We start from the raw sequence: 21942 nt of genomic DNA, 5'->3' as shown, positions 1-21942 counted from the left end.
AGAACAACAATATCCCTCAATGCTGAGGCATCTTCTGCTGTTTTGATTGAGCAAAGTAGGAGGGAAGACCGCTCCAAGATGGCCGCCCTAAATCTCGTCAGCGACAATAGGCGAGAGCGGTCCATGAGGCGTCTATCCTTATATTATGTCTATGGAATCAACTAACTCATTCTCTGGTTACCTAGCAACCTGCAGTTTTAAATTCTTTCCAACTTCAGTTACCTAGCAACAACCTAACTGGTGCAGTAGAAGTTTAAGGGGGCGTTTACAGATAACATCTAACAAAACGTTATCGTTTTGTTCCGTTTTTGTTGGATCGTTTACACGAAAAAGTTCTAATTACGATCTGTGTTTACACAGTAACGGTACACATCGAAAACGTGAGTTAAAGACCGGGCTGCGCCTAGTTGGTGCTAGGTTCTTTGAAACTGAGTGTGCGTGTGTTTTAAAAAAAGTTCAATTTGAAGGCATGTGGATTCACGTTTCCCTATCAGGTACCGTTCTCCCATAGATTGGGAGAAAACACGCACTGTGTGCGTCTGATTGGGCGCATGCAATTGGAAAAAATGGGATAACTTTGCTGAAACACGTTGTTTGAGCTTTCATGGTGTCCGTAGCGGCCCCGGACTGGAAGCTGTTTATTGTTTTTACCTTGGAATGGCCAACAGTCTGTTTTTCCTATATCAATTTGATAAAATAGGAGCTCCCGCACTTCCCATATCCGTGTCCCGTCACCTTTTTCAGCAGTTTAATCCGTTGTTAACAAGTCGTAACTTGTTTTTCCGAGCCGCCTTCAAACGCAACATGAACGCTGAGACGCTCGCACTGGGTTTACACCTGTGAGGCAGCGAAGTAGACCTGCTGCTGCTGCGCAGGTGTGTGTTAGAATCATGGCAGCAAACCAGCAAAACTTTTGCAGTTTTTTCCCCCAAACTAACCGACTGAGTTGAGTAAAGCTGTTGGATGCAGGTAATGATAGCTAAAAGATGACTAGCTAGCTAATACCAGTACAGCACGTTAAGCTTGTTAACAAGTAGTCTGTAGGCTACTGATGTTGTTGTCTATGTTCAGCTACGTAGACTCATTTTGCCCCCCCAAAATAAGTCGATGCCCCCCTGTTAAACTAGTCTGGAGCCGGGGCTGGTCCGTAGTTCTCTAGATAACACTAGAGCCGTCTATTTTGCCACCTGGGCTGTGCGGAGCTGCGAAGAGACGCTGAGGGAACCGTATCTGATGGGGAAACAGTAACACCAGCATTGTGAGTAGTTTCTTCTTCTGTGGATTGTAGGGTGCAGCAGCTATGTTTTGCGTCATACTGAAGAACAGATCCATTTTCTCCGTTTACACGACAACGGAAAATGGTACGTTTCAGAAACATCGCACTCTGGAACCCGTTCTGGGCCGTTTTCAGAGAAAACGTTCGGTGGTTTCGTGTAAATGCGCACTACAAACGCAACAAAACTCTTCCGTTTTCCCCCGAAATCGTTGTGTAAACGGGGCCTAAGGTTTCTCATAACTGTTTAAAAATAAAAACCAATGGCCTGGAATAGAAACTGGGGATAAAACAGGAAAGGTTATGCCACCGCATTGACAGTATTTCAGATATTTAAAACAAAAACCTGATTAATAATTATCTATATCGACAATTACTGACATCGACTTCATGATAAGTTTTTTCAGTCATGTAGTCCAGTTCTAATAAGCACAATAAAAAGTCAATGCTGGTAGCTTTCAGGGGATGTTTTCCCTGAGAGACCCAGAGAAGACATGAAACCAGGAAGCCTGAAATGGACACTATGGACTCGTGGATCAGTCGAAGTAGATTTTATGAAATCAGACTGTGTAAGTTTGGCGCCAGCTGCAGAGGCGGATGAAAGGAGCAGCAGCTCGGCTGAGCAGCTCGCTGTAGGCCTGCCGAAACTGTCTGTTCATGAGCGCATACAGAATAGGGTTAATGAAGCTGTTGATCCAGGTGAGGTTGCCAAAGAACATGTGCAACACCTGCGGGGCGCGGTTTCCTTTGTCCACTATGTTTAGTAGCAAATATGGGGCAAAGGAGGACAAAAAGCAGAGAAACACAGCAAAACACATGCGGGTCACACGGTTGAATTCGTTATCACCTGGAGTCGGAGACTGTGAAGCAGGAGCAGCGCTTTGGGTCTCTAGCTTGTCGTCTGATGACTTTAAGGGTGGAGCTGAGCTCTGAGGTGGGAGGATAGCCTTTTCGATATCATGTGTGTTTTGGTCTGGTTCTGCTTGGCTGCTAATCTCTGAGCTACATGTCTTCCCCACACCACTTTCCACTCCGCTATCGTCCGTCCCTTGAGCTGAAGAAGCAGATTTCTTCCTAGAAGAGCTTATACTCAGCCTGTAGCGGAGCAGAGCTTTTGATGCAACCCTGACTTTTCTGTAGATGAGCATGTAGAAGACTCCAATACATCCTAGACCGATGAAGAAATAGAAGAAAAGTATGATGGTGGAGTAGGGGCGGCCTTTGGTACGATGGAAGCTGCAGGTGCACACCTGAGGCACAAACATGTAAACAGACCAGAGCGGGGCAAAGCTGGCCAGACCCAGACCCCAAGCTGAGACCACAAGTAAAGTAAGTCCAAGGTTGGAAAACACGCGGTTGAAAACGGCTCTTTTTGCAACCATGAGGTATCGGCTCACCGCCACCAGGCAGAGGGTGATTATGGAGACGGAGTTGGTGAGGAAGATAAGTAACGCATAGATCTGGCACCAGACCCGACTGGTACGCCATCTGAGGTGCAGGTAGAAGTATACACCCATGGGTTGCAGGATGGTGCAGTAGAGAAGGTCAGTCACCGCCAGGTTAACAATGAGCACGTTGAAGCGAGTCTGGAGACGGGAGTCCAGGGCGAAGGCCAGGATGGTCATCAGGTTCCCCACAGTTCCAGTGATGATCACAAAACAGCCCCACACCACTGCAAAGTACTGGTACTCCACCACCGAGGAGCTGTAGCAGGAGAGGTTACTGTCCTCCATTTGGTTTGTGTAGTTCATCTTTATGCTGTGGAAATAATAGAGAAGTTGGTTTCCTTTAGCTGATTTCATAGCAGGTAACCAGTTTGAACAAATTTTCAAAAATCTCACTCTCTAAAATTGCTTATTTGGTGGAACCGAACCCCAAAAGACCTACAGCTGCCATCACAACAACAGCTGGCTCTACAAAGGATTCACTCAGGGAAGCTGAATACTAAATAATGCAACATTTTGTTTAGATTTATATCTGTAAAATCGTTGAAAACCATGCAGCATTTGCCTTCCCCTTTAAAACTATTCACTGTTTTCACTTAGGACCTGAATAAAACTCAACATTTGAGGTTATTACTCAGCAAAATGTGAATACATTGTCCATCCATTTTCTATACACCCTTGTCCTTAGAGGGGTCAGGAGGTGCCGATCTCCAGCTAACATTCCGGGCGAGAGGCGGGGTCACCCTGGACAGATTGCCAGTCTGTCGCAGGGCAACACAGACACAGACAGGACAAACACACAGAGGGACAATTTGGAGAGGCCAATGAGTCTGACAGTCATGTTTTTGGACTGTGGGAGGAAGCCGGAGTACCCAGAGAGAACCCACACATGCACAGGGAGAACATGCAAACTCCACGCAGAAAAATCCTGGGCTGAGAATCGAACCCAGAGCCGAGTGAGGAGTGATGATTATGCAAGGGAAAAAGAGACACAATCAGAGACTTTAAAATAATCAGAACAGCAAGAATAAAAATTATAATACCAAGGACAAGATCTCAGGACAAGATCTCAAAACTACGGTAAAATAAAATCTGAGGTACATGTTGTTTTTTGTTTTCAATGATGGAGTTTCAAATAACTGTTATAATTAAACCCAAAATACTTTACTTTACACGTCAAAGAGCACAAATTTATGTCAGACCAAACAGATGAAATCTGACTGCACACATTTCAGGTTTAGACTGGTTATTATAAACTACAAGACCTTCCTGTTTCTGTCACTGTGTGGTTAACACAGACCTTCCTGTAAAGACACGGGTCAAAAATAAAAATAGACAACAAAGCAAATGTAGAGCCAAGCTGAAGTTCATAGTTACACAATGGCTGCAAACTAGAGAACGTTTTATAAAGTTCAACGCTAAACACAGTTAAACGTATAAACACCTTGTGTAACTGGAGCTGCTGGACATAAAATAAAATGAAACCAGTTTCATCCAGTCTTACAGGAAACCTGTGTGCCTTGTTCACATCAGTGGTTTTATAAAGTCATAGTTATGATTCATTATGACGATCAAATCAAACTGTATTCTGTTCTGATGCTCGCCACCTTGTGGTGGTTTAACTGTACAACCACAAAACCCCTACCAGCTTACTGTTCTGCTAAGACTTTTTGAAAATTATTTGTCATTAAATGCGTTTGTCCATAATATGAAGAGATTTATTAAAACCTTACCTTCTGTGCTTTCAGTGTTACGTTAGTTCCCTGATTTTTTTTATTTTTATTTGAATTATCTCCTGACAGTTCTGCACAAAAGTTTTTGCTCCATCCCAGAGGTCTGTATTTTTTTAAATTTTATTTATTTTTGTTCTTTGCATCTTTAACTTATATTCTGTACATCATAATAGATATTTAATTACTTACATATTTTCCAACTGATTATCTGATAGTTGCAAATACTACTGGGTGCTGAAATACTGTCAGAAACAATAACACAATTTTTCATTATTTCATTTTTTCTCTATCGTCTGTAGAGCCAACAGTTTTGTAGAGTATGCTGATTAAAAATGAAGTTCTTTTTAAATTACAGACACTTAAAAACACATACTTTCAGCAACATATTTCTTTATTTACTTATTTGTTTTAGCCTGAATTTTACTCAACCAAATATAAACGGATCAAGCAGCAGTATTACATAAAGCTTTTGGTGAATGTCCAAAATTAAAATAAAGTTCACCTACTCTTTTCTTTCTGTTCTGCAAACCTGATTCCAGGTTGAACGGAAAACTAAAGTGAACAACTCAACAACATTTATTTTTCTTTTATTTGAACAATACAACAAACTACTAAAGATCTAACATATTCAGCTGTCAAAAGATAAAACACCCTTATTCAAACTTAGAAACTTATATATATCTATATATATATAGATATATATAAGAAATTAAATATTACATCAAATAATATTAAGAAGAGTCAAAGATCTATTAAATTAAAACCTTCTCAACCACCAGATGGAGGCAAAGACCTCTACAACAGCTTTAATAGCAAGTTGTGTTTTAACTGCGGTATTACATCCAGGAGTTTACAGGTTCCCCAGAAAAAGAGTTCGCCCTCCATTTGTTTGATTAATCAGCATTAAAGCAAAGTCCAGAATAAATTTACTGTCTTTAGCACATGCTCAGCTTTTCAGAAGTCAAAATGTTTAAGTTACTGTTGTCCATTTCTCTAAATCCATATTTTGCAGAGACAATACAAATTATAAATTATAAAAAAAATTTCCTCATCTACAAGGAATCAGTCGGGAGATTTCACAAAATGCATCTGGACAAAAATGATGTGGAGCTACATATTATTAGGACACTTATTTACTTAAAAAACTTCTGCAAACTTTGTTTTTTCAACAAGTACACTTTTACCATTTTCTGCTCATTCAGGATATTACAGCCATGTTTTGTGTTGAAATCTTTTATAGTGTATAAAATATTCAGCTTTTTGTGATCATCTTGGGTATCTCTGAAATTAATCAAATATCCTATCATTGTTGAGAAATGCTATTGAAAGCTTTGCTCTCTTCCACATACTTTCAGCTAGAAACACCATTCAACTTTTTAATTGCAGTCAAATCCTTCAACTACTTTGGCTCATGTCAGATTTTTCATGTTTTTTTTTTCTTTTTTTCATTTTTTACAGATTTAAAAAAAAATCCCTCTGGAAATTTTTGCTCACATTATGCTCAGTCTGCGCAAAAAACCCAATCAAACCCTCCGTCCAACCCTACTTCCAAACCTTATGCCATCCATTCTTCAAACCATAACTCCGACATCCCTCCTTTCTGAACAATTTACGCATTAAATTATCCAGATCAACCCTAAATCTAAACCTAAATCCAACCCTGATTCTCTAACCCTTCTTTCCCAGTGCAGGACGCTGCAGAGAATAATCGTAACATGAAGAAGCTGCAGAAATTTCCCAGTGCTGGTTGAGAGTCGTCTTTCTCCAGCTTCCAGTCTGGTTATCGGTCTATCTCCTCTTTCTGTCCTCCAAACTCACTCGTCTCCTGCTGAACATGTTCCCACCTGTTTGTGATTTTCACTGCTACTACTTTGGCAACAACTCCTCCTATTTTAATTTACCTCCGACTTTTTTTTTTTTTTTTTGCTTTATTGGCTGATTCTTTTTAACCTTGTGGCTTTCAGAGTCAACTGAGACAAGTTTTGAACTTTTGTTGTTATTGCAGTCTTTGTTTTATTTGTTTAGCTTCTAGTTCCCATTAAAACCATCCTGATGGGGCCTCTGGTAATGTTGCAAAAAAAAAAAAGGCCGAATCAAGAAAATGTTGCCAACATAGCAGAAATATTAAAGATAAACAAGACAAGAGGTATTTTTAATATTGTCACCTTAATCCAGTGATGTGAGGGAGTAAATGTCTTCTGTCTTGGGTTGCACAAACATTTATTTAATTGTTCAGTTGACGGATGACATGCAGTGTTAACCAATCCTGCTCCTCTAAGCTGCTCTGCATATTTGTACTCTGCACACTCCTTTATTTCGTTACACAACAAATATTGTCTTACAGCAAAATAAATATATATTTTTTAATATGTTACAATGCAGGACTTTTATGTAGCATTGACAATACACACACAAACTCACTATTCTACCTACATACAATGGTTTGCAAGATTATTTATACTTCTTGATGCGTTTGCATTTTGTGACTTTGTTGCCCAGCAAAGTTTTGACTGATGATCAGCAGGCGGAGAAGAGAGCGTCCTTCTTCTGTTTGGTTGAGTGATTCATTTATCCCAGGTACCACTGGAGCTGCTTCCTGAGTCAGCTGCACAGTTAGGACTGACAACAATCCATTGGCACATGTTGTAACTCGCCATAAATCATAAAAAGGAAAAAAATATATAATAAATCGAAATGCATATTGAAAATGTATGACACAAGTTATTTTTTATTGTTTCTAATGTTCTTTACTGACAGCTTGGACAAACAGTGCGGCGGGTCTGACTGCCTTACAGTGTCAGATTTGCTCTTCTTTAAAATCAGCAGATGAACAAATTTAGTTTTATTCTTTAAAACTATTTCATCCTCTGATAATGCGACTTCTTTCAATCGTATATGCAGTTTCCATTACATATTTTTTAACTTCTTATCTATTTTACTTTTTCAAATGTTTTGTCGACTCCACTAACCTACATAAACCTATTTAACGCCTTGCTGCCCCTCAACAATTATTAATAGGAAAGTGAACAAAAAACAGAATAACTCAATTCATCAATTCAGCCCAGAAATATTTCATAGTTAGTGATGTCACAAACGCTAAAATGTAAAACCTTAGATGTGAATCTTTTTTTCCCCCAATAACCATAATTACGTGTTTGCAACTATGAAAACTGCATTTTGGCTGCAGTAACAAATTGTTGACATTTTTCCTCTTTTCCAGTCTAAATTTTTTTTTTCCCAAATGTGACATTGTTATCACATTAATTATTATTAATAGCCTGCCTCTGATTGGCCGGCCGGTTCTTCCTGATGTCTCCTCCCCCAGAAACGCTTTGAGCCAATTAAATTAGACTGTGACTCAGAGAAGAAGACAATAAATTAAAACATGAATAAAATAGATATATTAACTTTTCAAAGCTGACACTCCTTTATTTTTATTATTTGAGTAATTTATGTCTTATTTAATCTCTTTTCTTCTCTCAGGAGTTTGAATAATTTAACTCACAACTTACAGGAATTAAATATTAATTTATTTAAGACCTTTTGAAACATCTTTTTTGTGAAAGCACTAAAATGCTTTCACAGAAAGCATTTTAGTGCTTTCTGTGAATAAAGTACAGAAAGCACTAAAATTAATTTAGATTGGTCTGTTTCTTTATATGTAATACTTTATATGCGTTACATTAAGCACTTGCATGAAAATGTTTAGAAATGAAATATAAATCAGAAATCAACACTTCTTTCAACCATAAACTCAGTTTAATGATTTCATAGTTTAAATCTAACAATAAGGAAGCCCCAACATGAACAGTTTATCGTTTTTTTTGTTTGTTTTCTTTTAAATAATCTACATTTACAGTAAAGTTTCAATACACTTCTCCTAAGGAACATTTATTACATTTCTCTACATCTTTTTTATTGCAGTTGACAAGAAAAAAGTAACAGAAGTGCTTACGGTATTGCTACATTTCCCGTTTCCTAAGCTTTTCTTCCAATGATTCCCAATTCCTTACTGAGAGCTTCTGATAGCTGCTTTTGGTGATCAGACAGAAAAAAATACTGCTACCCAAGTCCAATACGATCCAAAAACGTGACCTTTTTTTTTGGTTTCTTTAGTTGTCTTTGCATACGTCTACTCAGCAGTGGTTGTGGTCCTGGACGTGTCCCATGATGCTGGTGTCTTTCCTCCCACTGGCTCCTCTGTCCTCCACTGCCGCTTCTGGTGAAAGGTGGCTCTGTTTTCGTGTGCCCACATTAGAAAGCCCCGCGGTTGAAGTCATGAATGAGTCGTCGTCCTGCTGCGCTCACAGTGTGAAACTTATTTCGAGAAGACGCTGAAAGCTTCTGTGCGGAGTGGATGAGGAAACGACAGCAGAAATACGCTCCTGTGTGCTCAGCAAGATTTCTGACAGAATGGTTGGAGGAAGAGTTCATTGGTAGTACAACGTCTTCACTGAGTAAAAAACAAAATAAAACAAAAAATGAAAATGATTTTCTTCTAGCAATTTCTCCAGCCTTACTGCATTTTACACGTAACACAAAAACAAATACTGACATCTGCATAGTGCAACAGCAGTTTCTTCTTTACAAATTCCTATGTATATCACTTCAGCTTTAAGATGCAATATAAAGTCCTATCATTTGCTATTTCCCCTTTTCTTCTTTTTTGTGTCCCACAGAGGTCAGCCATCGACAGGTGACCAGACAGAAACCACAGAGAGTCATCTGCTAATTGCAACAAGAGCAGAACGTTACAGTGGTATAATCCAATCTACGATGACAGCTATGGCGTGAGTCCAGCTAACTCCAGAAGACGCATCTACTACATCTAGTTCTGTGTTTGTATCATATAATTGCTGTAAAACTGTAATGCAGAGAGATGAACATAATAAACAAAAGAGAGGTAGGGTTTGAAGTCTGCCACATGGGATGTTAGTGCCTCAAAAATATTAATACCTCTTGAACTTCTTTGAACATTTTGTGTTTTTTTTTCTTGGGATTATAAGTGACAGACCAACACAAAGTGGTTATTATTCAGATGATTCAAGTTTTGAATAAAATGTGTTGGTGTCACTTGTGGGACACCAACACATTTTATCTAAATTCTGCCCTAGAATTGCTTGTTTTGAATTAACAAAATAATTCAATGGAAAAACCACAAAAGTTTGATGTTGTCATGCTTAAATGATTAATATCGGTATTTGTACCAGCGATACCGGTCCTGTATTTACCTGGTATCAGATTGATACCAAAATACAGCAAGATAACTACCAGTAGTGATGGTATAAAGTCCAGAACTAAATCCGACCGACTCAGGTTTAGTTTCAGATTTAGTTTCTGCAGTGAGACGCGTGCAGCTGCTCCAGTCTGACTCAGATTGGGCTCTAAAAGAATGAGCAATAATGTGTTTCTTGATTTACAAAGTCTATAGAAAGACGGCGACAGAATGCCGTTCTAGAAATTTTCACTTTGAGGGGCTGGAAACAAATGAACACTCCTGTTTTCAGATTTCTTCTTTTGTGTTATCTTGTGAACGTTGTGTTGGTCCGTCACATAACATCCCAGTGAAATGGTTCAGAAACTTCAAGAAGAATGAAAACATTTTTGGACACTTGAGTTGAAGACATCTAGCTGCAGACGCGAAGACGTCCTCTTCAAACGATCAGCTCGTAGATTTTGATCACCAGCCGACACTCGGGTGATGACGGATAGAAACATCTCAACACAATGAGGAGTAGTATTTTATCTTCTATAAATAAAATAAAATGTGCAGCCAGTCCAGCCAGTTTGGCTCTCGATGGCACATGGTTGCCTCCAGTTCACAGTGTGCTTCTTCCTGATTCTCCTCCATTCCGTCGCCGTTAGTACGGAGTGAAGAGGATGGGCCCGTGTGTGGTGCGGATGGGGCCCGGGGCCGGCCTCAGCAGGCTGAGGGGCGTTCCCTGTAGCAGGTGTGGGTGAGGGTGGGGGGCCGGCCCAGGAGGCCGGAGGGCCAGTTGGTTTGACGATGCTGCTGCCGCCATTGCTGCGGCGACAGCCAGAGGACTGGGTAAAAGTCCAGGCCCCAGAGTTTTTGGAAGTTCCTGTGAGAAAGTTCAGAAAAAAGGAGGATGTTAGCTGCGTTTGAAAATAAACCCTGGAACATCATAAGGCAACATAAATGTTTACCATAAAGTCTGTGCGCTTCTTGTGCCGACTGAGAAGAGGATTAGGTTTACCCGCAACTCCGTCCCGATGCCTTCTGCTCGATATATGCTGCAACACCAACGACCAAAAGACACATTTTCACGAAGCCGTCTCTCATCATGAGCTCTTCGTTTTGAGCGTTTTTACCTGTTTGAGCTGCAGCTCAGAGTTGACTCTGACGTTGCATATCTCACAGTGGAAGGTGCGTTCCTGAGTATTTGGGTCGGAGGAGAGCTCCCCTCCCTGCTCAGGGCTGGGTTTGGGACCCAGGCGAGGGTACGCTTTGATGGGCCCCAGTCCACTTCGAGCCTCCAGGATAGTTTTGTGTTTGGTTCCTGGGAACAGCAGAAGAAGAGATCATTTGGTTGAAAGGTCATACGAAGCACTGCTTACAGCAACACAATTTAATTTTAGAGTGATCTAACAATCTCAGGGACATGATCATTTCTTAAAACATCTTTGCAATTTTCTGCTAAATTCTTACAATAATTTTATCTTTAATTTCACTAAGATAGCTAGAAATTTCCAGGGTATATTTTGTACATTTATTCAGTGAGGGGAAAAACACAAACATGTCTGGAGCTACAACTGTTTTTACCCCAATAATATCTATAAAATGAATCTGAGGACATTGATTTTTTACTTTTTGACTGTTTGGTTTGTGACTCTTTTTCTTTTGACTTTGTAATACTAGAGAAAAATTGTTTCACTTTTCTGTTGTGAAACAATCTGTGTACTTGAAAAAGTACACAGATTGTTTCTTTAGAGAAATTAAACTAGAGAAGCTAAATTTACATTAATAGTAAAAGTTGCAAACAGACACTGGATTTTGTGCTCCACACCACTTGTCCTTGCTCTCCATTTATAATGAACATTACAGTTTTGACTCCTGCAATAATTTCTTAAACTCATGAGATTAAAAAGCCCTTGAAGTGGTACGACGTTAAATTGTTTCTATTATAGCTGAGGAAACCTCGAGGGTTTCAGCTGAAATGAATAAAACTGCAGAGGACGGAGGAGTCGGGTTTTAGATGTGAGATTGTTTGTCTGAATACACCAAGCGAGTGAGTTTAGTTTTAAAGTTTAATGTTCAATAAAGCAGAATATTGTTGAAAAATTAACTTTATTCCCAAAAGAAAATTCAATAGGTGAAACACTTTATATAGATAAACACATAAACAGAAGTTTTCAAGCCTTTCTTTCTGTTAATTGTGATGATTTTCTGCTTGCAGCTACGGTGGCCGACGTGCAGCACAAAGTGAAACCCAATGCGAACAGGTGTAAATGCAAAGCTGAAGGCAAAATGAACTGCAAACACATGAATGGTGCAAAAACAAATGCAGCAGGAAAACGCAGCACACAAAAAACGATGCAATCACAAACAAAATGCTGCAACACATGGAATAAGAGGAGCAGAAACGCTGCAATTAGTAAAAACAACAGTAAGTATGAAATCCTGCAAACTCCCCAAAACTGAAGAACTCCATTTGAAGCAGCATTTTTCATTTGTGTTTGTTTTCATTGTAGGTTTTTGCTTCTGTTTCCTCTGCTTGTGTGCTGCGTTTTTCTGTTGCTTTGTGGTTTTGTGTTTTGCATCATCCACATGTTTGCAGCACATTCTGCTGTTTGCTGTGCGTTTGTAGATGTTGCACACATTGCCAATGAAAATATGACATTACATCAGACTAATGGGAATATATTTTTGAAGCTGCAGATTGTAACTTCAGTAAAAAATGTTTTTCATATATATATTTTTAAATGATCATAATGTCGTGACAATAATTTGTGAAAAAACTGAGCTCCTTCTCCCAGACCTCCCATTACTGACTACAGAAATACTCAGTCAGAAACAACAAATTACAGCCAAGAGGAGGGTGTTAGTGCTGTCAATCACTCTTGTGCTCACCCTGCCCCCCTTGGTCTTTGCATAGCCACAGCTGATTCACCACAACATAGCCCAGCAGGAATAACAGCGGATAAATGGTTTCCTGGAATGGTAAACTGTTTCTCCGCCATTAGCACATTTAGCAGCGAGTACATAAGGATGACTGACGGCACTGAGACTGTCTTCATGCCTGTGATTGGCTGGTGTTGACCGGGAGCTGTGCATTTCTTCAGATGGCAATAGTAGCTCTGTGAGGAGGAGGATGAGTAGGAACTTGATGTTTTTCACCGATTGTCTCATAATATCACGATGCGGCGACAGTTTTAAAAACCTTTGTAAAATTTTACACACTGCAACTTTAATACATAAATGTAGGATTGATCAAAAGTATGTTTAATATGTGATTAATGTTTTTTTCCCCTCCAAAAGGCAGGTTTTGCTTGAACTGAGCCTCATCAGGACACATCTTATTTATTGAGTGTGTGTTATGGGATTTTTATTCATTTCAGAATTTCACATCAAGAGGCACAGAAACACTTTTATCAGTTTTCCATGTTCTTCTAAGAGCTCTGAACTTGCATTTTGAAGAGGTTAAGTTCCCACAGTTGTCTCTGTGATCTAGTCAAGCTTCTGCAGATTGGACCAACCTTTGTTATGCGCCTCCAGCTGTGAAAGGGAATTAACAGCCACTTTGCAGAGAGAGCAGTAGAGCAGCTTTTTGGCTTTTTCTTCCTCTGACTCTCCTGAAGTCGGGCTCGGTGCCGGGGAGGGGGTGTCAGGTAGAGCAGCCGCCGCCGGGTCCCCGGAGGAGCCGCTGAGGGCTGCCGAGGAGGAGGGAGAGGACGGCAGAGGTGCGCCGACAGACAACTCTGCATCTGCCGAGTTCATCTGAGTTGTCGGGAGGTGGCTAGGGGTCAAAGGTGAGTCTTTCAGGCTGGGGCAGGACTGAGGATCATCTGTAAGCAGCAGAAATATTTCTGGTCAATGAATTATTTATCGCAAACCAAGCATGAGTCATACGGCGATGATCCAGACGTGATATAAAAGTCTAAAAAAAAAACATCTCATGCAATGCCTCTAGCAGCAGTGCTGCGCTTGCAGTTTCCCTGAGGTCAAACAGACTCCAGTGAGACTCCAGCTGGATGTGCAAACAGCAGGTCTGACCAACCCACTGTGACAAGACATGTTTACATGACGGAGCTTGGCGCGGGTCGTTTCTGGGACTCATTGTGTAACCAAACATTTCTATGGCAGGTGTGCAGGTAAAAATAACACAAATAACATAAATTATTTGTAAAGCAAACAGCTGCTGAGCTGACTTTTTAAAATAAGTGACATAAATATTCACTTTGTTCAACAGATTATTTGGATTTTTGACCAATTTTTTCCATCAGCTTCCATGATTTACGTGACAGTCTCACCCTGCTTGTTGGGGTCAGACGTCGGGCTGGACGGCGTGAGGCCGGGTGGGGAGGGCGAGGATGGAGGCCGAGGTTGATGTTTGTCGCCGTCTTGGAGACGCGATGTCTTCGACGTCTCGATGCCCTTCACCCTTCGAGCGTGGCGGTTCCCTTTATAGTGCGCCTCTGCTTGACTCTGGGCAAATATATATACATGGCATTATTGCATTGTTATTTTCTAGCTTCTTTTTTTGACATCAATATTCACCAGACACACAGATTTAACTGGATTACGCCTCAGTCAGAAGGTATGGTTGTAAAAACCACCAAGACTTTCCGTCATACTACTATGATACACTTAAATTCTGTTTTAATGACACTGCTGCACTCTTCTGGTCAGCTGGCTGAAAGAAGGTTGCAACTCTCTTGTCTCTTTTGATGTAGATTAGTGAGGGATTATTGGCAATTTATTTATATTTTTTTAGAAGAATGATAAAATTATCAAATAAAACTGATAAAAACACAAAGGTTGAAGACACTTTTGCCATGAGCACTAACAGTCTAAACGGCAATAAAATAAAATAAAAAGAGCAAATAAAAGTTTGTAATGGCAAGGTTAGAAGTAATGATCGAACTTTAAGAGCCAATAAAAATCTTTACACTCCACCTGGAACCCAGGCTGAATAGACACATCTGGCTTCAGTTTTGAAAACATCTGGTCCACAGACAGCCTGATTAATTAACCGGCTGTTGCACTCAATAAAGTTCAGAATGACAAAAAGACAATATTCTGCTGAAAACATGCATTTACAGGACAACTACCACTAATTTTGGTGTTTATTTTATAATGCTGATTATGTCTGTCCATACTTATTTACAGTATTGTTAGTCAATATGATTAGTTTCTTTAGAAATATGAATAATAAATAATAATAAGAAATGTTTACAGTATTTTATATTTCTCCGCCTGTGACTGGTTTCCACATATTTTGCAAAAACGAAACATTGCATTTTTTACTCTTAAAAAAAAGCAGCTGTGTGGATTAAACACACCACGAGTATCAATTTTATGAAATTCAAAATAACTCAAATTTATTTAACAGTAGAAATAATCAGTTCTATTCAACATATATTTGCTTTAAAGGCGGGAGAATTACAATTAAAGTTGTTTGTTAATGAACAGCTGGATTGTTGTGTTTCTGTGTGTGAGACTCAAACAAATGGCTCAAAAACAGGGAGAAATATGTGGTCTTCATAAAATACAAGTAAAATTTAAAACCTTTAGTTTAGAAAAAGGTCTTAGTCAGGAAGGAACAAGGAGAGGAAACACCGGAAACAATCTGATCCAAAACAACAGTTCAGTTTCAGTCAGGATGAAACAGAACAAAACTCAGAAACAGAGAACTGTGGAAAACGAGAAATCAAAGCAAACAAAACAAAATAATCTCTGCATGGCTGTAGAGATAATGCAATATGTCTGCAACAAACAGATTGGCTGAAAAGCTGGAGGCAGAAACAAAAGGAAAATCAAGACATGAGAAATAAAACTGCAACATTGTGGAGATGTGAAGATTTGATGCAAACATTTGATTTTAAAACAGATTAAAACGTGGAAATCTAATCGTCTTCTGCTCATCAAAGTGTTTCTGTTCCCCAACTACGGATGCGCCAATCAACACCAGTTCTTCTAGATCAGTGGTTCGTAACCTTTTTTGAGGTACCGAACCCCCAAGTTTCATATGCGCCTTCACCGAACTGAAGTAATTAAACACACAAGTTCGAATCCATGCTGAGAGTGGAGCTCCTTCAATCAGTGCTCCTCCGTATCTCTGATTGGCTCAGCAATGTAACGTGATCCTTTGCAGCAAGTGATGGCGAAGCGGGGCGTCAAAACGACTTTACACAGTGTGTCTTTACCTCCGCGGCAGAGGCTCCGCCGAACCCCTGAGACCGACTCACCGAACCCCTGGGGTTCGACTGAACCCAGGTTAAGAACCACTGATCTAGATACTCTTACCAAAAAGAGTAAAGGAAGGAATAAAAAGACTATTCTGTTTTATGGTTCACAGTCTTTGTCCGTAACCTTTATCAAATTTTTTTATCAAACTCAGCAAAGTGCATCAAAGTGCCTGCAGTGGGTTGATGCTTTCATACACTGAAAATGGTGGGAGTTTGATTTATTTAAACAACAGGGGGAAGAAAATCAGATTTTTCATTGTGACCTCCCGTGAACCCTGTTTTTGTCCACTGCAGGCGCCGAGTTGTTCCTCGGTTTGAGCGTCCCTCTGGTGACGGCGCAGCCGAAGCTGGCATGACGTGCTGATGAGGCTGTCAGTGAGGATTAGCTTCTGCATTTTTATGTCCTCCTTTGCCACCAAACCACAGTGGTGAGCTGATGATGATTATTGAGTGCCGAGATTATCTAAAATGGGTTCTGCCAGCAGCAGTCGGCATCCGACTGTCAATGCAAAAGATGCAAAAAATGTTCAAGCTAAAGAGTAAAAAAAAAAAAAAAAAAAAAAAAAACTGGTGGAAATATGAAAGTTTGTGATGTGGAAACTGTTTTTTGTCTAAATGATTTGTTTGTTTGTTTCATACAGCAACACTTTTACATAAAGCTCACATTCTTTCAAATCAATGTTCTGGAAAGTAAAGTTTTCGTAGAGCTTACACTTTTTCAAAAATAATCCTCATTATTTCCACAAACTTTAGTGTATTTTCATGGGATTTTATGTCAGAAAACAATACAAGGTAGTGCATAAATATTACGCTAAAAAAATGTACATTATCTTCAACAGAACTTATGAAGACAAACTCAGAGTCTGTATCTGTATTCAGCAAACCCGAATAAATACTTTTAGAAATACCACTCGCTGCAACCAGAGCATTTTCTGACAAAGGAACGAATCTTAAATATATTTCCTACTCTTGTTGCATGGATGTAAGGTGGATGTTTTTGCAGACAGTCCTGGTCTGAAACAGGAACTTATTCTTTCTGCATACTGTAAATGCTGCAATGTGCAAGTTTCACATCAACCATCAACATTCAACATTATTCTGAAAATAGACTATGTATAGAAAAACAAGGTAAAAAAAAAACAGATAAACCAAACCAACATAATCAAATAAACATTTTTCCAACGTAGTACATATTTGATACTTTTATGTTTGTGGTTGTAACCTGACAAAATGTCAAGAAGTTCAAGAGTATGTGACTAGCTTTACTTTCAGCCATATCCCTTCACGATGGCGCGTTAGTGGCTAAGAAAATGTATTTGTTGTGGCAGATAAGTTGAAGTTGTGGTTTCCGTAGTGCCTCTCAGTCGTGCTGCTGTTAGCAGACTTTCCTCACAGTAAGACGGTTTCTGGTTAAAATTAGAGCGTCTCTGGTTTCGTGATTGTGTTCGTCTGTCTGGTGTGAATGGTGATCTGTTCTGGCCTGACAACGTCAATCGATGGAAGTCACTAAAGTCTAAGAAACTGTTTTTAGTCAAACCACAAATCACTACTGTTTGGTGAGTTTCAAGTAAGGCTTATTTTGTGCTGACTTAAATCTTAGCTCTGTCAAGGGGAGAGAGGACACTCTCCCTTTCTGCCTGACAACACATACAGTGATACTTGTTTCTTATTATATCCATTACACAGCTCAGGGACCCAAATAAAGCATGTCAAAGGTGTTGGGGACTCTAAGGAAGGAGGACATCTGGGACGTGTCCAAGATGCCTCCGTAAGTCTGCGGTATTAACTACCAGTGATGGCTACCAGTGTAGCCCTCATCCTGATTGGCGATGACAGATCGGCAGATATAGCTCTGCTAGAGTAACTCTACTCCCCCAGCTTCTGTTCGCTGAAGCCCTGCAATTAGCCGAACCCACGAAGGCCTGCGATTCGACATGCAAAAGCTACAGAGGAGACAATATACAATATTCCTTTTCTCCTGCATTTGTAGCGTTGTATTTTATTTTATTTTTTGTGCTAGTTCACTCTCTGCAGCCAGGTAAGCACATTTTTTCCTTAACGTGAAGCCAGCATTATCTACCAATGTACAGTTATTAGGGCAAAATATGATCCTGACACTTACTGAACAGATTCAGTTCACCGTTCACAGGACTTTGAAATAATGAATTAATCAAATCCCAGCAAGTTGAGCTTCTGCTCATCCATATTTAAACAGATTTTCAGACCAAGAAAATAATCAGCTGCAGTCAGACCAATTGAAAAGGTCTCCTTCTAATTCTCATGACATAATATGATTCCCTAATTTTAGTCTCGTCCTGCTTCTCCTCTGCATTGTTTCAGTCTAACTCAGCCTGTGCGTCACAGTCTGATTTGGGAAAGAAAATTCGCTTCATCCCAGCGTGATCTGCTTACTCAGACAGTTCATGGCCACGGAGAGGACAGGTGAAGCTGCTGAATCTGAATCAGCTCTTTAGGTGGCATAACAGCACTGGAGCTCACTCACACACCATGAATCTTTAATGACCTTTAGTGACTGGGAAAAAAAAAGATTGAAAAGTACATTATTGTCCTTTCACATATATCGTACAACGTATGAAAAAACTAGTTTAGCTCTCATCCTCAAGTGAAAGGAGAAAACAAAAACACTGAGCTTTGCTAAAGCAACCGTTTTTGATGGTGAACAAAACCTTGGCAGATAAATTAGAAGCTTTTTGCTGATACAATTACAAGTGAGTCAAATTTAATTACATTTCTAAAATATCTAACCTTAATCTTGGTAAAAAGCTTGAGTATTCACTTTGCTTCAGATAAATTGTGTTGTTGAAAACTTTTGCAAATCGGTTTTAGAGGTTTTCAGTAAGTACTGAGTTATCCAGCACTGAAAAGCACTTTTTAATTTGTGAACAAGATCATTAATTGTTGCATGGAGAGCTGAATATGCACGAGTAAAGTCGAACTGTACAACAACACCAGATTTTATTGGTGTTGACTTTAGATGGCGGATTCAGTCCTGCTCTTACTGATTACCTTCATTTGCAGGTTAATGAAATCATACAACATTTCCAGAGTTAGAAATTAGACGCCACGTGATCAACTGATGTCCTCACTGACGATGTTAATCAAATCTAAAAGGGACAAAATATACTATTTTTTCCCCAGCGTATTGTCACATGTCAGACAGAGCCACGCAAAGGAATATCTAAACGACCGAGGAACAAGAAAAGGGATTTAAGGAGAAAATGAGAGCGAGAAAATGTTACTAAAATCCTTTTTCTTGCTAAGCAGGATGTGCTTTGATGTTTTATCTCCAGAGCGACAAAGGCACAGAAAGCAGATAGAGCGGGCTGAGGAGCCAAATCTACTGCGCTGAAGACGAGCAGCGGCGACAGGAAGAGGGGGTGTGAAGAAGCTGGAGAGATGGAGACGGTGCACAATGCGGACCCTGACAAAGGGAGAGGCAGTAAGACGAAAACTGATGAGGGAAATTAAAACATTATCAAACAGGCAGGGAAACATGGAGCAGACCGGGAAAAGAGAGAGAGAGAGGAAGGGATGAGCGAGAGGAGTCCGGCGTGGCGCGGCGGCGGTGACGATGGCTAATGCAGCACACTGTGACGTCAACCTTGCAGCAGAGCTGAGCTCAACACTAGCAGGCTAATCTGTCCTCTGTGGCCTGCAATGAATTGCAGTGTTATAATTACAACACATGCGGGTAAAGCACCTGCCTCTCAAATGCCTCGCTTAGGCAACTGACCTCTTTCACTCTGCAGCCAGTACTAATGCTATACATCAACACAAGGATCAGGCATCACTAATTGTGCAAGTTTTGTTTTTCTGCTGCTCAGCAATGTCTCTTCTAATATTTATATTAGTTTTGATGAATTTAGTCATAAGCACAAGGGAGCCAAGTTGATGAGGAGCGTTGATGTTATGTTTGAAACCTCATAATCGGGTGTTGATTCATAGTGATGAATGAACAAAAGGGAAACATAGTGGTCACTTGGAGATCTATCAAACCAGCACCTTGCTGATTTAACAGAGCTCCGTCTGACTGACCCCTTGTGACAAAAGCTAATTTAAAATAATAAAAGTCTGGCAGCATTCTGGGTCGGTGTTGTAATTTATGCTAAGGACTGAGCTGCATGTTTCGTCTAAAGACAGTCCGGCTTCAGCTCTTTACAATTGCTTCACCTTAACCGAGGGGCTAATCAGTCCAAGTTTTACTCATCAGGGTTTATTTCCAGTGTAGCAGCTGTCAGGATTGTCAATTCCTACGACATCTTCTGTCACACCACTCCAAGTCCAACAGGTTTTATTTTTTTTTTTTGTTTTACTGTAACTTGTCATTTCAAGCCAATGATGCATGAAAGTGGGAATGATGGTGCTGCACATGGTAGACAGATGAGAAGGGGAAATGTTTTGACTGCATTGTCTGATATTCTCTCTATCACAGAGAAAAGGTGAGTTATAACTGCAGGTAATACTTGCATTTAGAGAGATTGGATATTGATTGGTTTAATAAGGCGGTCTGCGTTTATCAGCAGCTGTTTTGTACTGACAAAGGAAACAGAAACAGTAAAGCATTTTGCATCTTGTTAAGTTTATACTTCATAAACAACAGGTTTTGTCACTTCCTGCTCGACCTGTAGTAGCCACAGCACAAATTATTACTTTAGTTTTTTTGCTACACTTAAATCCAAAATATCTATTGAGGAGCAAAAATGCTGCAAAAATGCCTCCTATATCCTTTTTCTGTACCAAAAATAAACAGACATGCATCAATTTTATATATTCCCATTTAAAAATAACTTTTAGGTCTAGAAAACAATCAGTTATCTGTTTGCGGTTCCAGTCTTTAGTGACGCAGTGTTAACATCATCGTGCCTTCCTGGTGTGACTCATTCTGTGTCAGAAGAAAAGTGGGTTTTAAACTAAATTATGCCCTAAGCATCTAAGTGAGTTCTGGTTATTTATTTATGCTTCAAACTCAAAAATATCTCCGTGTTTTGTATTGAATATTTAACGCCATGACGAAAAATAAGGCGGGTGCCTGCTTTTAAACTGCTGCAAACACCCACCACGGTGAGTAAGCCAAGAACTGCACTGAAAGCAGAACGTCCGTTCATTATTAAAGAATGTCCACAGTGCTTTAAGTTCCCAGTCTCTCAGGTTACTGTGGAAGGAGCTGTAGAGCTGCAGCAGAGCAGATGCTGCACGCAGCGTTACGAGAGCGGCGTGGACGAACAGGTGCTCCGGTTTAAGACTTCACACGCGGCCATCAAGAAGCCCCCTCAAGGATCTGTTTTATACATGAGTACTAAGTGAACTCAATGGATAAGAATGTAAATATAAACATGCTGGTGTGAATAAAAGTACTCTCTTGTCAAGAACACCAGACTCTTGTAGATTATGTGGGAACATGCAGGTCTGCACAAGAGATACACATAATTGATGGCTCCTTAAGGACAGAACAGGTCTAAGCTTCACATGACTCTCTCTCTTTTACACACACAACTGAGTTTAGCCCCGGGGGTGTCCAAAGTCGGTCCTCGAGGGCCGGCATCCTGCACGTTTCAGTTCTCTCCATGGTGGCACTAACAACCTTTTCAGCTTGTCAATGTTCCTCTTAGGCCTTCTGACGAGCCATCATTTGATCCAGGTGCGTTAAACCAGGGAGTGTCAGGGTCTGGGTTTTTTCTGTTTTTGTTTTTGTTTTTTCTTTTCGTTGGTTTTAGTTTTTGTTTTTCAAAGTACCTGCCATTTCCCATGGCATGCACTAGATGCCGCCAGGTCTCAGAGACCCTGGGATGCTGCAGGGGTAACTCCGTAGACACACCTGCAGCTCGTTTGGAGGACATGGACTGAGGATATAAGCAGCGGCTGAAGGACTTCTCATCGCCTGAGTGTTTGCTTACCTTGGTAAACATTGTTCCAGAGAAAGGCCCTCTGTGTTTTGCTCCGAGCTAACTCCTTGTTGTTTCTCCAAGTCAGGTGATCCTGCAGTATCCTCGTCGTCCTCGAGTGTGCCGTCTGCCCCGAGGTTCTGAGTGAGCTTATGACT

General features: G+C 40.2%; 3 protein-coding genes across 4 annotated transcripts in view; all 3 read right to left on the bottom strand.

The window, feature by feature from the left end:
- gpr84 (G protein-coupled receptor 84) overlaps nt 1-4511 on the bottom strand; it is a 20626-nt gene extending 16115 nt beyond the window's left edge. Inside the window, exon 1 of the mRNA XM_016678575.1 lies at nt 4452-4511. The gene's annotated coding sequence lies outside the window, so the exon portion shown is untranslated. The remainder of the gene's footprint in view (nt 1-4451) is intronic.
- LOC103147675 (G-protein coupled receptor 84-like) lies at nt 1810-4526 on the bottom strand. Its single transcript, XM_007566131.2, has 2 exons — nt 4452-4526; nt 1810-3031 (listed from the first exon to the last, which is right to left on the bottom strand). Exon 2 carries the CDS (start codon nt 3022-3024, stop codon nt 1834-1836), a length of 1191 nt encoding a protein of 396 aa, XP_007566193.2. The 5' UTR covers nt 3025-3031; nt 4452-4526; the 3' UTR covers nt 1810-1833.
- Nucleotides 4527-8270: 3744 nt separating this feature from the next.
- LOC103147657 (zinc finger protein 385A-like) overlaps nt 8271-21942 on the bottom strand; it is a 44164-nt gene continuing 30492 nt past the window's right edge. For both annotated transcript variants that reach the window (XM_007566106.2, XM_007566107.2), the window contains exons 4-8: nt 13944-14118; nt 13170-13478; nt 10785-10972; nt 10620-10706; nt 8271-10534 (exon numbers count right to left, since the gene is read on the bottom strand). In XM_007566106.2, the coding sequence (XP_007566168.1) occupies nt 10313-10534; nt 10620-10706; nt 10785-10972; nt 13170-13478; nt 13944-14118 (981 nt within the window). In that variant the 3' untranslated portion in view covers nt 8271-10312. The remainder of the gene's footprint in view (nt 10535-10619; nt 10707-10784; nt 10973-13169; nt 13479-13943; nt 14119-21942) is intronic.

This window comes from Poecilia formosa, unplaced genomic scaffold (genome assembly GCF_000485575.1).
Source record: "Poecilia formosa unplaced genomic scaffold, Poecilia_formosa-5.1.2 Scaffold186, whole genome shotgun sequence".
Taxonomy (NCBI): domain Eukaryota; kingdom Metazoa; phylum Chordata; class Actinopteri; order Cyprinodontiformes; family Poeciliidae; genus Poecilia; species Poecilia formosa.
This window is presented reverse-complemented; position numbering and strand designations above follow the sequence as displayed.

Bases quoted from the DNA above. Each gene is read 5' to 3' on its own strand.
- LOC103147675 (XM_007566131.2), bottom strand. From the start codon at position 3,024: ATGAACTACACAAACCAAATGGAGGACAGTAACCTCTCCTGCTACAGC.